Genomic DNA, 15975 nt, shown 5'->3' on the forward strand with positions numbered 1-15975 from the left:
ACAATTTCAAAATTTATTAAGATCTGATATGTGACACGTCTATGAAACATCAGGCACACTTCACCAAATTCAACTTCCAGTAAATTTGTGAAATTGCAGAGGGAATAATTGTATTTCTTGGGTTACTTTTTCCCATAGACACATCTGTTTTATCTAAAAGGAACCATTGCCTCAAAATATGAAGAATATGTCACTATTATCTTGTTTCAATTTGTAAAGATACAAATAGACTTCACAGGGTTATTGTGGGGAAAATAGGAGAAAAAAGCATGTGGGATACATCGAGTTATTTATGAAACAAGTGGAACAACCTGCCTCCAGAAGCAGTGAATGCCCCAACCCTGGAACTTTTTAAGAAGGGACTGGACAGCCATTTGTCCGAAATAGTATAGGGTTTCCTGCCTGAGCAGGGGGTTGGACTAGATGACCTCCAATAAACCAACATGGATAAAAATACACATCCTAGTCTTCTGTTCATAAACTTATTTTAGAATAGATATGTGCTTGATTATTAACTCATTAATCTCCTAGACAAGAAGTTACAGGCCTACATATGCAAATAATAACAATAATTGTAAGATTAAGTAGAGGACCCTTCAGACTAAAGAAGTGGAGACTTAAACTTTTATTATTACAGAATGACTTTGACTTAAAGTGCCAAGAGGAATTAAGTTTCTTCAGAATCAATTTATGGTTGTTTGTACCACAGGGACTCTACTAAAGTATTTTTTTTAAGAACTCTGGCATCAAGCTGATTTTTTTTTTCAATAACAGGATCAAGGCACCTAATCAAGCAAATTGTTGACTTGCCAAACTGAGAAATGAGTAGTACCAAACAACTATTATTTCTATTTGGTACTGAACTAGAAATGCAAACTAAACAAGGATATGATGGAGCAATTTGTTAAATATAATTAAAGATTATATAGTAAACAGATCTGATCCAGAAAGATTAAGGAATACTTGAATATAATATTACAATTTATAGATCAACAAAAATGAAATTCTTAACACATAAACAAAACTATGGAAGCAATCGGCTGAAATTAAATAAAGCTCCCAGATTTGATGATATCTCCATAATATACTACAAGATTTTCTAAGAATTGTTGGTTAGCTCATTCTCCTAGGTAATTAATGAAGTCAAGAACTCCCTATGTTATGGAAACAAGCTTTCATTTCTCTGATCTACAAGGAAAGAAAATGACATCTATTCAGAATCGTATAGACATACGGTGAGGGGAAAAATATTTGATTCCCGGTTGTTGTTTTTATGTTTGTCCACTGACAAATGATCAGTCTATAATTTTAATAGTATGTTTATTTTAACAGTGAGAGACAGAATAACAAAAAATCCAGAAAAACGCATTTCAAAAAAAGTTATAAATTGGATTTGCATTTTAATGAGTGAAATAAGTATTTGATCCCCTATCAGCAAGATTTCTGACTCCCAGGTGTCTTATACAGGTAATGAGCACTCTCTTAAAGGGATTGTTCCTAATTTCAGCTTGTTACCTGTATAAAAGACACATGTCCACAGAATCAATCAGATTCCAAACTCTCCACCATGGCCAAGACCAAAGAGCTGTCCAAGGATATCAGAGACAAGATTGTAGACCTACACAAGGCTGGAATGGGCTACCAAACTATCGCCAAGCAGCCTGGTGAGAAGGTGACAACAGATGGTGCAATTGTTTGCATATGGAAGAAACACAAAATAACTGTCAATCTCCCTGGGTCTGGGGCTTCATGCAAGATCTCACCTCGTGGAGTTTCAATGATCATTGAGAACGGTGAGGAATCAGCCCAGAACTACATGGGAAGATCTTATCAATGATCTTAAGGTAGCTGAGACCATAGTCACCAAGAAAATTGGTAACACACTGCCGTGAAAGACTGAAATCCTGCAGCGCCTGCAAGGTCCCCCTGCTCAAGAAAGCACATGTATAGGCCCGTTTGAAGTTTGCCAATGAACATCTGAATAATTCAGAGGAGAACTGGGTGAAAGTGTTGTTGTCAGATGAGACCAAAATTGAGTTCTTTGGCATCAATTCAATTCGCTATGTTTGGAGGAGGAATGCTGCCTATGACCCCAAGAAAACCCTCACCGTCAAACATGGAGGTGGAAATATTATGCTTTGGGGGTGTTTTTCTGCTAAGGAGACAGGACAACTTCACCACATCAAAGGGAAGATGGACAGGGCCATGTACCATCAAACCTTGGGTGAGAACCTCCTTCCCTCAGCCAGCGCATTGAAAATAGGTTGTGGATAGGTATTCCAGCATAGCAATGACCCAAAACACACGGCCAAGACAACAAAGGAGTGGCTCAAACAGAAGCACATTAAGGTCCTAGCCAGTGGCCTAGCCAGTCTGCAGACCTTAATCCCATAGAAAATCTGTGGAGGGAGCTGAAGGTTCGAGCTGCCAAACATCAGCCTCAAAACCTTGATGACTTGGGAGAGGATCTGCAAGGAGTGGGACAAAATCCCTCCTGAGATGTGTGCAAACCTGGTGGCCAACTACAAGAAACATCTGACCTCTGTGACTGCCAAGAAGGGTTTTGCCAACAAATACTAAGTCATGTTTTGTGAAGGGGTCAAATACTTATTTCATTCATTAAAATGCAAATCAATTTATAACTTTTTAAAAATGCGTTTTTCTGGATTTTTTGTTGTTATTCTGTCTCTCACTGTTCAAATAAACCTACCATTAAAATTATAGTCTGATCATTTCTTTGTCAGTGGGCAAATGTATAAAATCAGCAGGGATCAAATAATTTTTCCCCTCTCTGTACATTAACGAATAGAGATCCCAATACTTGCAAAAAGAGGAATTTTTAAAAACTGAATTAATATTTTTTGATGAAACTGGATTTGTCACAAAGAAATAGGTAACAGGCAATGTCAGCTATATCTTGAATGGTATTAGTAATATGAGAGGGCAACCATAATGCACTGAACACTTTTGATAATCTGGAATGGTCTTTCATGCTTAACAATCCCGAAGATGAAATGTGGTTCTAAATTATTTAAATGGACACAGTTTTAATAAAGAACAAGAAATCAACATTCATAGTAAATGCTTTCATCACAAACATGTATCGCAACAGTGAAATATGAATCTGAAACTGATTAAGACTATAACTAAATGGGTGCTGAATTCAAGAATTGTTATGCAATAAAGGAATTTTGATGAAGGAGAGAGAGATAGGGAGAGGGGGAGATTTTATAAAAATTGTTGGAAATACAATGATCTCATTGGGTCATTTTTCCATCTTTGGTAGCAATATTATAAAGTTCAACAATTTTGGAAAATGATTTGCAATAGAAACAAATTAAAAAATAGAATTTCCTTTCCAACCTCTTTTTATATTAAATATTGCTACATCTGATATTCTCACCAAGTATACTGAACTAGGTCTATATGTAGTTAACTGCAATCTCGTCTCTTATCGGAGGATACTCATAAATCCTTCTGCAGAAAAATGGCTAATTAATCTCTTTGTAAGCCTCGATGTCCAAAATAACTTCATTATTTCACAATCTGACACAGAATTTACTCCAACTTGAAAACCATCTCTATTTACAGGTTTGTAGAAGTCAAAAAATTTGTGTTCTCTTGACACCAAATCTTTAATTGCCTGGATAGAAATTACTATTATTATTAATCTCCTTTTATGATATATATTGTGTTGACTGCTACTATTGATAGTCATATATTGGACATAATGGATATTATTAATGATTTGTAATTTATTCAGTTATCTAAACCCAATTAATGAAATCCTGAAAATTCTAACATAATTCTATGACACCTGTAAACTCCCTATTTATTTTGTGTTTTATTTTTCCTTTTATTATGTTCCTTTTTTGTGTGTCTTTTTTCTTTCCCCTTTCTTCATGCCTTAAAAATGCTTAATAAAAATATAAGTAAAAAAAGAGCAAATGTTTACCATTTTGAAGCTCAAGATATACAGCCAGTAAGATAGCTTCTGGTGGAATCTCTTTTGGATGAATTAGTGAGGCAGCCTTGTATCAATACCAAAAAGGAAATAAGAGGTAAATTAACAAAAAAAATTAAGAAAAGAACACACTAAGCCTCTGATGCAAAAAAGTATTTTATGTCAGATTTCATCCCCCAAACAAGTTGTTAAACTAAGTTAATTAATATGATTACATCATTTGCATTGATCTACATCACTGGTGCTTACATAAATTGACACAAAGATGCAGTTGGGCATCTCTTCCCTCTCAAAACATCTTTTAAATTAAGTAACTTTAAGAAAATGTTTAAACAGACCATTTCTATGCTGTAATGAGATTTTTCCAAAGACGTAGTGTGTTCAACAGGGAACATTGTTCAAGCTTTCTAACCTACAAATTATGACAGTATTTCTTTGGTTTGGTCTATGGGACTTGCACAGAGGACAATACATATTTGCAAAAATCTGCAAGAGAATGCTTAACTTCCACAGTTGAGGAAAGAGTCCTGTCTTCCAACTTGTTAGGATCAAACACTGCTCCAATGAAAACAGCAAAGGTGATTCTATATCTTGCTTTAATATTGCAGTTGGCCATATTTTAAAAGTTTTTCCAATAAATTATGTAAGAAACCCTTTTTTTTTAACCTGATGCAGACATTTCCGGGCTTTGTCATACTCGCTTCTTAAGCAGTAGGCACTTCCAAGATTGAACAGCATCATGGTTCGTGCAGATGTAACAGAACTGGGATAACACTGGGGTATTTGCTTGCCAGCTAGATTAAAATTAATAAGATTGCCGACATTAAAATACAATTTTTTTATTAATCACATTTATTTGCCCCCCATCTCATACAAAATATATGTGAGAAGGGGGAATAAATCTACAGACTAATCAACAGTCAGAAATAGAAGAGTAACCTAGCAGAAAGTATTAGCTTCTCAAAAAATGCAGATGGGTTTTTAAACTGTAGCTAAACTGATAAATAGATTTAATCAGTGTTAACAATATGAAGAAAAAACATTGCTCAGCATTTGGATCACCTGTACGGGCTATAGATGCCCAAAAATTCTTATGTTTTGTATTTGTAGAAACAGTTTTCATTCTATTTAAAAGTATTTAAAAACGCTTAATAAAACTGCATTTGTAAATGCAAAAAGCTATTAAAAAGGTGGAATATCTCAATCTGAAATTATTAGTTAAGTGCTGACAGCTTTATGAAACCCACTGGTAAAATGATAAAATGCTGTGATCTGATGTCACTCTAAATAAATTCAATACAATAGTAATTTTTCAATTACTTCACACTACACAATAAATGGAAAATTTACAGAAGTGCACAAACTTACATGATTCCATGGCTTCATTTTCTCCTTTTTCAGAACCTAAAGAAAAATCAGAAGATAGAATAAGCACTTAATGCATTAAAAGTGTGATGTTGACAAAAATATAATCTGGGTTGAGGGGCTAATTATTAATTTGAAGAAAAAATGAAACTAAAGCAACCAAAGTAATCGTGTAGAATGCATAATATTTAAGACATGATGATGCATATCCAAATCCATTAGTTTTGTGTGTTTGTGCGTGTGTGTGTGTGTGTGCATGCGCACGCGCACGTGTGTGTGCGTTCGCATGCATAAATGCACTTAATCAAGGCACAATCAAGCTTAAACTATCCTACTTCAGACACATTATGCAAAGATCCAGCTCTCTGGGGGGAAAATGTAATGCTAGAAAAAGTGGAAGGAAAGAGAATGACCAATAGCAAAGTGGAAGGATTCAGTTACTATGGTGAATGGGGCACCATTGGAAGAGCTGAAGGGCCAGTTTAAGAATAGAACATCATGAAGGACATACATCTACGTGATCACTAGTAACTGATAACAGAATTTAACATCTGCTGCCCTCCCCTCTTCCCAGTCGACCCTTTGATTCTTCTACCTTTCCAAAGACACAATTGGTGGAATGAAATGTTGGATGTATCTAGCTAGCCATAATCTTCGTTATGGATGGCATAAAAAAAACTCTAAAAATGAACTCTGATTTAAAGTGAGAAGGCAGTAATAATTTAATAGATGTGCAGTATTATCAGGATTAGGATATACCCACTTCTACTTGTGAGAATTGATTTCTCCCAAATAAGCATGTAGACTTTGGTTAGAAGGAAGATGAGTCGTAAGGAAGGTGAACTGAAAAACAAGGGGGAAGAGGGAAATTCTTCCAGTATTTTTTTCTACAACTAAAGCACAGTACAGGTGGCAAACTAGAAGGTTCAGTTTTGGGATATGGCTTTGGTTCTATGGAATATTCTTTGATTACAATAAGATTATCATTTTCCAATTAGATTTTAGGAGGAGGCAAAGACGGAATGGTTATGCTTGTGTCTAGACTGGTGTCAGTGTTAAGTAAGGTGGATTTAATATTAATAGTTGTAAATTACTTGATTTACAATTGATATTTTAAATTTAATTTGTATTATGAATCTTTTAATTATCAGTGTGTCCTTCAGAGATTTAACAGCATGGAAATAAGATAAATAAATGACTATTAAAATAAGATGCAGAGTGGGGACTGCCCAAAGCATTTAGCCAGATATTCACCAATGAAGCTCCAGCAGCAGCATATGTCAGTTCTAGTAAAATTTGTCAGAAGCAATCCTTTCTCTGCTGAAGTACAGTAGGATATAAATAGCTTTTCAGGTCCCGAGGTAAGGGCTTAAATAAGTGATGCTTTCTGCCACTACTCCATCCAATCGAAGGAGACACATGATCAGCTTGTTCCTATATTGGTAGTTCTCAGCTTATGACCAGAATTGAAATTGGAATATCCATCATTAAGCAAGCCAATCACTGAGTGAGTCATATCCAATTTTGCACCCATTTTAAATGTGGTCATTAAGTAAATCACATAGTGGCTAAGTGAATCTGACTTCTCCCAATGAATTTAGTTGTTGAAAGCTTGTCAGTCACAAGTGGCAATGACATGACTCCAGGATAATGCAATTATTGTTAAGTACATGCAGGATTAATTTTGATCACATGACTGTGGGGACCCTGTGATGTTCATAATTACAAGGGCCGGTCATAAGTCACTTTTTTTAGTGCCACTGTAAATCTGAACAATCATTAAACAAATGGCTATTAAGTCAAAGACAACTTGGGGGTGTGTGTATGAAAGCCCTAATAAGCAGGCATATACATAGAATGAAGGCTACTGCTAAGCTTGTAAGCCGCCCTGAGTCTTCGGAGAAGGGCGGGATACAAATGGAATTAAAATAAATAAATAAATAAATAAATAAATAAATAAATAAATAAATAAATAAATAAATAAATAAACTTGCATTGATTGGCTAGATTGCAAGTCAAGGATTACTCGCATTGGATAGATTGGAAGAAGTCTCAAAACAGCAATGTCTTCCTGCATTCACAGCACTAGGAACAGCAAGAATGCTTAAAACAACTTGAATCAATCACTGCATTTTGTTTTATTGGAACAAACTTTAAAAATGTAGCTAATTTGTTTCAAATTTAAAATACCCCCTTATGAGCACCAACATGTCTAATTTGGAACATTTTGCACATCTCTAATTTGAAGGAATTGCAGATCAATTTTTCAGTCTTACATACATTTGTATGTCTTTATAGGATGCCTGTGTTAGAGTTACAAGCTGATCACATTAATTTCTGTTTAATTTGGTATTTAACAAACACAAACTTAATCCAAAGAAGGCAATATTTATTCTAGTGATTGACATGAATGCATTACAGTAAAAAAAATATAGGAAGAAGTAATGTTTTTTTTATAACAGTGTACTACTAAAAGGAAGAACCCTTGCAAGTAACATGGAAAGTCAATTGAAAGAGAACTGGTTCTAATAAACTACAAACTCATTAACCTTGATCCTGCTCGTTTGAAGAAATTCCCAGGGACACATCAGTGACATTCTCAGGGTTCAAGTGAGTAATAGCATCAGAGATTCTGTCCAGAGAAATAAGAGCCACTGCAGCATACAAATGACCAAGGAACCTAAAACACCAAGAGCACAGTGAAAAAGATCAACCTGGTAACAAGGTGCATCATACAGGCAACTACTGTAACTAATGAAAAGCAGAGAATGTGGACTCGTCTCTTACTACAAGCCTCGTGGTATCTAATCTGGAGATCAAATTCAGTAGAAAGAGATACCTGCATGAAATGGCAACTGCTCATATATTTAAGCAATTGTTCACCACTCTTCCTTGGTCCCCAGCTATCCCTACATATCTAATCATGACTAGAGTTAACTGCCTGCTTTGGTAAAGATCAGCTGCCGGTCAAAATATTGTTTTGCTAAATACATTATTGGATATCAAATGGCAAATTCCAAGCCTAATTAGTATTCCTCACTTCCCTCACTGTAAACTCTTCTTTACTTTAAAATGAAAGAGCAAGAAAATAAAAAACAGGGTTGTGGTTTAAACGCCCAAAAGGTGTAGCGGTATGAACATAACATTGTCCTATGTCTTTTTAAAGATCATCCTACAGCTGAAGAGGGTAACACAGCAATAATAGTAAAAGAGTGGCTGTCTGAACAAGATGCAGACTGGAGCTAGGTGACTTTCTTTATGTACTGCAAAGTACTTTCTGCCTTTGAATTGGAAACACTGTCTACAATGGTAATAAAACAGCTTCTTATCAAAGCATCTGTTCACTATCCATTGTTGATTACATTGAAGGCGATGCCTATATTGTAACAGAGTGGGCGCCTGTTACTTGTCCCAGCTTCTCCCAACCTAGCAGTTCGAAAGCATGTAAAAATGCAAGTAGAAAAATAGGGACCACTACGGTGGGAAGGTAACAGCGTTCCGTGCACCTTTGGCGTCTAGTCATGCCGGCCACATGACCACGGAAACGTCCTCAGACAAGCGCTGGCTCTTCGGCTTTGAAACAGAGATGAGCACCGGCCCCTAGAGTCGGAAACGACTAGCAAGCGTGTGCGGGGGAACCTTTACCTTTACCTTTTACCTATATTGTGTGTGTATGTGTATGTGTATGTATATGTATATATATATATGTATGTATGTGTATATGTATGTATGTATGTATGTATGTATGTATGTATGTATATATATATATATATATATATATATATATATATATATATATATATATATATATATATATATATATATAATTTAATTTAATTTAATTTAATATTTGCATTTGTATACCGCCCTATATACACATACATACATATACACATACATACATATATATATATATACACATACATACATATATATATATACATACATACATATACACATACATACATACATACATACATACATACATACATACATATATATATATATATATATATATATATATATATATATATATATATATATTATATATATAAATATCCTATTAATATTAACAGCAGTAATAATATGTAACAGTAGGGATAAGCATACTTAAGTGATCCTGAGAGTTTGGGCTGCTGAAGAAGTTTATCTGCATGGCTAAGAGCCATAAGGTTGTCCCCCAGGGCCAAAGCCACATAAGCACTGCAGGCAAGTATGGAACATCTGACAGAGAAAAAGAAGGGATATTCATTTTATTTATACTTATAGCTACCAGGATGATTATATTTTAACATATTTTAAGAAAATTTGCAAAAGAAAACACTTATATTAGACCTGATCTAACAGATCTGATGTTTTCTAGAACTTAAACTCTCTAGACACTAGATAATTATATTGCTTTTGGCAGTTGTCAAGCCCACTTTAGCTTCAGTAATAAGTTACATTAATTCATGGCAGGATCTGGAGTTTCTTTATTTCTGGGTCCCAGGGGACATGTTCTTTAATTATAGACGAGCAACATGAGAAGCTTCTCCACTGCCCCCTCCCCATTTCCTTTGTACCATACCCAAATATAATTTCAAATCTCTTTCTTGAAAAGCTTACCATGGAAAAGAGGCATGCAGTAGTTGCAATTACCCAAAGGAATAGGACAGGGGCTATGTATTGGGGGCTAATTGTTCCTGTAGATATATTCAATAGAGACCAAGCCATAAAGATTTTGCAGTGAATCAATTCCAAGCATATCAAGTTCACACTGAGTTTCATATGCACATTTCTTAATAGACTTTTTGTTGTATTTTATATCAATAGAACCATTATTATGCCAGATATATTCTGCAGGAACAAATATGCAAATCAAGTAAGCTCTATTATTTTCTCAGTCTTCCTTTCCCACTGTCCGGAAATGTTCAAAGAATCATAGCATTATAGGCCAGGGGTGTCAAACTCATTTTCGCTGAGAGCCACATCAGCAGTGTGGTTGCCCTCGGTGTGTGTGTGTGTGTGTGGCTAGGATGGGCGTGGCCTACTGGGTGGGTGTGACCAGCTCAACATCACTTGCTTCAGGGGTTCCTGGGTAGGACTGGGGCAGATCTGAGGGTCTCCGGCAGAGGAGGGTGGGACCGGGGCGAGTGCCGGGACATGGTCCCTCCCACCCTCCCTCCTATCCTCTGTTTTTTCCTTCCTCCTTCCCACCCTCCATTCCTTCCTCCCTCTGTTCCTTCCTTCTTCCCTTCCTTCCTTCTTCCCTTCCACTCTCCATTCCTTCCTCCCTGTTCCTTCCTTCCTCCCTCCCTTTTTCCCTCCCACCCTCCCTTCCTTTGCCTTCTCATCTCTATCCTTCCCCCGCACTCAGGAAGGGGTGATGGGAGGGGGAGGGATTGCCAGCACTAATATGCTGCTGCTGGCCATTCCTATACTATGTGGGTGGGTGGGGGCAGTCCTGTTGAAAGGGATGCCTCGTGGGTGCAAGGATGGAGGGGCTGGTGGGGGTGGGGGGGGTGCTGATCTACAACCTGGTTGTGTCCATCAAAGCCAGAAGACACTCAGGCTAAGATCCACTGGAACCAGCAAGGAGCTGCCCTGCCACCTCTGTCCTGCCCCCCGGGTGTGTGTATAGGAGACGGCCAGTGCCAGCATCCTAGCTGAAGTCAACCTGCAGGGTAAGACAGCCAGCAGGGATGCCGGACTCTACTTGTGTGCACACCCAGGGGGTGGGGTGGGGCTGCCCTGTGGATTTAAGGCCGAGCGTATTCTGGCTTTGATGGATGCAATCAAGTTGTAGATCAGCGCCAACCCCCCCACCACCAGCACCTCCACCCTCGCAGCCACAAGTCATCACTTTCATTGGCATAGACCCGCCTCCCCACACAGGAGAGCAAGACCGGCGGCAACAAGGCAGCGCTGGCAATCTCTCCCCCTCCTACCACCCTTTCCTGAGCATGGAGGAAGGAAAGATGAGGAGAGAAGGAAGGGAGGAAGTGTAGCAGAGAGGAGAATTGGGCGGGGGATCAGCGCTGGCTGGGAGGCTTTGCCAAAGCTCTGGGGATTCGGCAGAGAGGTCAGGAGCTCCAGAGGCCTCCGCGGTGGCTGGGGGCGGAGCGGGCCTCTTGGGGAGGGATTTTTAAAGGGGAAGAGGAGATTGACTGGGGGAAGAAGATTTTAGTTTCTCTTTTCCAGAGAGACAAGCCAGAAGGAGGGAGAGCGAGGTAGGAAGTTTATTCTCTGGAGAGAGAATAAAAAGCCTTTTTGCCTTCTACCTCGTTCTCCCTCCTTCTGTCTTGTCTCTTCGGAAAAGAGAAACTAAAACCTTCTTCCCCCAGTCAATCTCCTCTTCCCCTTTAAAAATCCCTCCCCAAGAGCCCCGCCCCACCCCCAGCCTCCGCGGAGGCCTCTGGAGCTGCTGATCTCTCTGCCGAAACATCAGAGCTCTGGCAAAGCCTCCCAGCCAGTGCCGATCCCCCCAATTCCCCTCTCCGCTACACTTCCTTCCTTCTCATCTCTTTCCTTCCTCCATGCTCAGGAAGGGGTGATGGGAAGGGGAGAGATTGCCAGCACTGCCATGTTGCTGCCAGTCTTGTTATCCCAGATGGGGGGGGTCTGTCCCAGTGAAAGGGATGCCTCATGGCTGCAAGGCTGGAAGTGCTGGTGGGGGTGGGGGTTGGCGCTGATCTACAACCTGGTTGCGTCCATCAAAGTCAGAACGCACTCAGCCTGAGATCCACTGGAATCAGCAAGGAGCTGCCTTGCCACCTCTGTCCCGCCCCGAGTGTGCACACAGCAGACGGCCAGCACCGGCATCCTGGGTGAAATCAGCATGCATAACAAGACAGCCAGCAGGGACACTGGACTTTGCTTCCGCGTGCACGCAGGGGGCGGGGCAGGGCTGCCCTGTGGATTTAACGCTGAGCACGTTCTGGCTTTGATGGATGCAACCAGGTTGTAGATCAGTGCCTGGTCAGCCTGGGCCGGGCCGAGGTGCAGTGGGCAAGTCCTTTGCTCTTTTCAGAGCAGGTCCCCGGGCTGGATGGAACCACATGTCGGGCTGCATCCGGCCCACGGGCCTTGGGTTTGACATGTCTGTTATAGGCTGTTTGTAATCCCAAATGTTAGGACCCGACAAAAGGCATGGTTAGAATCCATACAAAAGCAGTTGGTACATTCCAATGGCTCTCTGCCTCCTCACCCTAACCAATTTGCTCTGACCAAAGAAACTGTTTGGGCAGTGAAAGGTCTAAAACCAACAAAAAAATAAGTCCAGTTGCATGAAACAACTTTCAGACTTCTATAAACTTAACATAATGCTTATTAAACATAACATAATACTATAGAAACAATCACAATATAAATGTTATAAATGAATAACCATTAGCTTTCCCTTAAGAAGATACAGCATATTTGGCTCTTTTTCATGAAATATTAATATTTCTCTTTTTAATTTTTTTTATTTTTATCAGCAGCTCCAGTTCACAAAGGTTTTCTTTGGGTTTTGAAAACAGTCATTAGTATTCAATGGAACTACTGAATTATACCTCCAAATAAGAGAGTTCATATGTGACAATAAAAATCTTTGAAAACCCTGAAGATATTGGAATATAGCTGAGATTTTGTTTGTCATTATTCACATAGCAGACTGAAAAAGGACGTGCAGCAGTAAGTATGAACTGTATCAAAGAGGAGAACTAGGATATTACAAACTAGAAGTTTGTGACTAGGATTTCTAACTGCAGATTTAGCATTTTCCAAACAAGACTTCAGATGGTTTGGACTGTAACATTTCCAGCTACCATGGGTGCTATTAAATTATAACTTGTCCTCCTGCTTAATTTCAATCAAGTACGAAAATCTCACTGCAATTATGTGCACTCATTGAACAAAGACTAGCTGTTTAATATAAAACAAACTAAAATTTAATTATCTTATTGTCATCTCTTCATAGACATGAAAGATAGAAGTTCATTTTTTCAAAAAAGGAACTTCATGACTATTTATCAGAAACGAATTGTATGCTTTTTAGCTCATCCTGGATAAAAATCTTACCTTAGATTTTCTAATTCCTGCTTTCTCAAGGGAGAAGATGGTGGAGCAGGGATAAATTTGTCTCCTTCATGACTTTTACTACTGAAATAAAGACATCATAACTAGTATCAAGGATCAACATAACAAGTTCAGCACTTTCTAGTTAGTAAGTAAACCCAAATTGAGCATGTTTAAATACAAATAAGAAGGGGTTAGCTTTATGATCACAGTAAAAAAAGATGCAACAGCTTTTAAAAATGAATTTTAGTAGAAAAATATTTTTAAAACTTAATATCACAACAGCCACTTTGTCGAAAACTGGAACTTGATTTATATTCATTGCAAAGCACTAAAATAGATTAAATCTACTATATATGCATCAAAAAATCTATACAAAAAAAACCAATACAATTTTGAATATGTATATATTCCTAAGCCTAAGTAAGCAAAACTTAAATATCTACAATAAACACTTATATCCAAAACACTCTTCTACAAATGCAAATTGATTAAAAATTCTTCATTCTTCTGTCACACTTTTAAATATCATCCAAAGAAGATGTATTTTAATTTTTCAGTGAATGACGATTCTATATGGTAGAAGAATTTCCCCTCTCCTTTGAAGTCAAAAGAGAGATGCCATCAAGCCAATTTAAAACTGAAATGAGTGAAAGGATATTTTTTAAAATGTTAAATGTCCAAGACAGCTTGTTAAACTTTTATACACATTAAAAACCATTCAGCAGCTTTTTCTCCAAAAACAAAATGTAAAATATGAAATAAAAACAATGCTGATTGACACTGAACTTCTTAAGTCTTTAGGTCTTTGTTCAGAATATACAAACCATCATTCAAGTATTTTTAACAAATTTATGGCATTAAATATCCTGCTAAGATTATAGTATATTCTATACTACTGCTATGACATTTATGAAATAGCAAAGTCTTTAAAATATTGAACCATTCCTATGCTTTACTAATGACATAATACCAATATGTGAAGGGAAGAACAGCGAAAATGCTTGGGGAAAAATGAAATTTTTAACTGTGTTTAAAAACTCATTTTTATGATAATTTTCCAGTTTTTTAAAATGAAGTTGATGTTTCAGGACCTTGATTCCAAATTTACAAATTTACTGTATTACAACTAGCAGTTTCCCAAAGTAAGAGATAGAAAAAAAATTGAACAGATTTCATTCTTCATGCCAGAAAAATATATAATGTTGTCTTTGACTGAGACCCAACTAGTTGGCTGCACTTAGCAGACATTTGCTGAAAAATTAGGGAGATTGAATCCAGTGAGTATTTGGATGGGGAACCACTAGGAAATCCCCAGGCTGAAGACTAGATTGGGAAATTGGAAAAATATCCCAGAAAAAACAACAAACCATTTCTCTACTGTTGCCGAAGAAAAATATTTATGTTTTTATAAAACTTCCAGGAACTGAACCTGACTTCAAGGAGATGTTTCCCATTCTCTTTTTCTTTTACATAAGCTAGAATCCTTTTTTTTCAATACAATTGATAAAAAAGATAAATTGCTGGTCAATTTTTCATGCATTTCTTTTGTAATGGCTTCTTAAGCATATCTTGCATTTATTTTTCATACTGTGAACAAAAATGTTTTTCCTAAGTCATCATTCAATGTTCAGTTGAAATATATTCCTTTCAATAGCACTTCTGCTTACTGTTTCTGTACAAAGTAATTTTTCCCTCAAACTCTATCCACATTTGTCACTTACCTGCAAGCTTCATTATTCTCACTGCTTTCATTCCCACTCAGCTGATTACCAACTTTAGATCCATTTTCTTGCTTCGGCTCCTGCTGGTCTTCAGGAAGCAAGAGCAAAGCATTTCTTAGACAAATTGCTGCAAACTCCATGCTGGCTACAGGAATAGCTGAAGATTGGCCATCACTTGAAAAGAAAAAAAAAGATGTATTAATTTTCCCTCCACTTTTTTATCTCATTTGTTTGCATTATACCTATTTCACACAGTGAAATCAGCAATACATGATGCTTTTTCTTCAACTAGTTGTCACAGAGTCTGACACTGTTTTGAAGTTGAGACACCAGTGATTGGCCCATGGGTATCCTATGGCTTCTGTGCCTATGAGAGGATTAGAAACTGATTCTCTTGTATCCCTAGTCTAGCACTTTAACCACTACACAACACTGCTTAAAGACAGTTTCAAAATGCATCTACTTTCATAGTTAATTGTAAAGAGCATCCTATAACTAACTAAATTTGATATACTTCCATTTCATATTTAAAAAGTCTTACGATAAACATGTTAGGCCTGTTTTTCCCCATTTACATTCATTTTTGCAAACATTTACAGAAGGTGTGTCCAACCCATGGCCTATGTGCCACATGCGGCTCTGGACAGTTAGTAATGCAGCCCCACAAGATGGTAAACTTTTAACATTATTAAGTGATTTATATACATTAACTATATTACATATTTTATATCTGGCCCACAACAATTCCTCTTCACTCAAAATGGCCCAGGCAAGCCAAAAGTTGAATCCCATGATTTTGAACATTTCCTCTAAAACCAATGATTTAAGATTAATAAACAAAAATAGCAAAATACAACAACAGTTAATAAGTTTTCTAACCAATTA

The 15975-nt window shown here is 37.4% G+C and overlaps 1 protein-coding gene across 3 annotated transcripts in view; it reads right to left on the reverse strand.

Annotated features, from left to right (window-relative positions):
* The window catches only part of CNOT10 (CCR4-NOT transcription complex subunit 10), a 31707-nt gene that overhangs the window by 297 nt on the left and 15435 nt on the right, over window positions 1-15975 (reverse strand). The window contains exons 12-18 of one of the 3 annotated variants that reach the window (XR_014494113.1): window positions 15091-15264; window positions 13370-13450; window positions 9440-9553; window positions 7879-8009; window positions 5333-5368; window positions 4662-4758; window positions 3956-4031 (exon numbers count right to left, since the gene is read on the reverse strand). Coding sequence is in view for 2 of the 3 variants with exons in the window: in XM_083376497.1 (XP_083232623.1) it covers window positions 3956-4031; window positions 4631-4758; window positions 5333-5368; window positions 7879-8009; window positions 9440-9553; window positions 13370-13450; window positions 15091-15264 (740 nt within the window). In the remaining variant the exon portion in view is untranslated. Of the gene's footprint in view, window positions 1-3955; window positions 4032-4630; window positions 4759-5332; window positions 5369-7878; window positions 8010-9439; window positions 9554-13369; window positions 13451-15090; window positions 15265-15975 lie in introns of all 3 variants that reach the window. The other 2 variants (XM_083376498.1, XM_083376497.1) reach the window with 2 other exon arrangements.

The sequence above is a fragment of the Vipera ursinii genome, assembly GCF_947247035.1.
Source record: "Vipera ursinii genome assembly, chromosome: Z".
Taxonomy (NCBI): Eukaryota; Metazoa; Chordata; class Lepidosauria; order Squamata; family Viperidae; genus Vipera; species Vipera ursinii.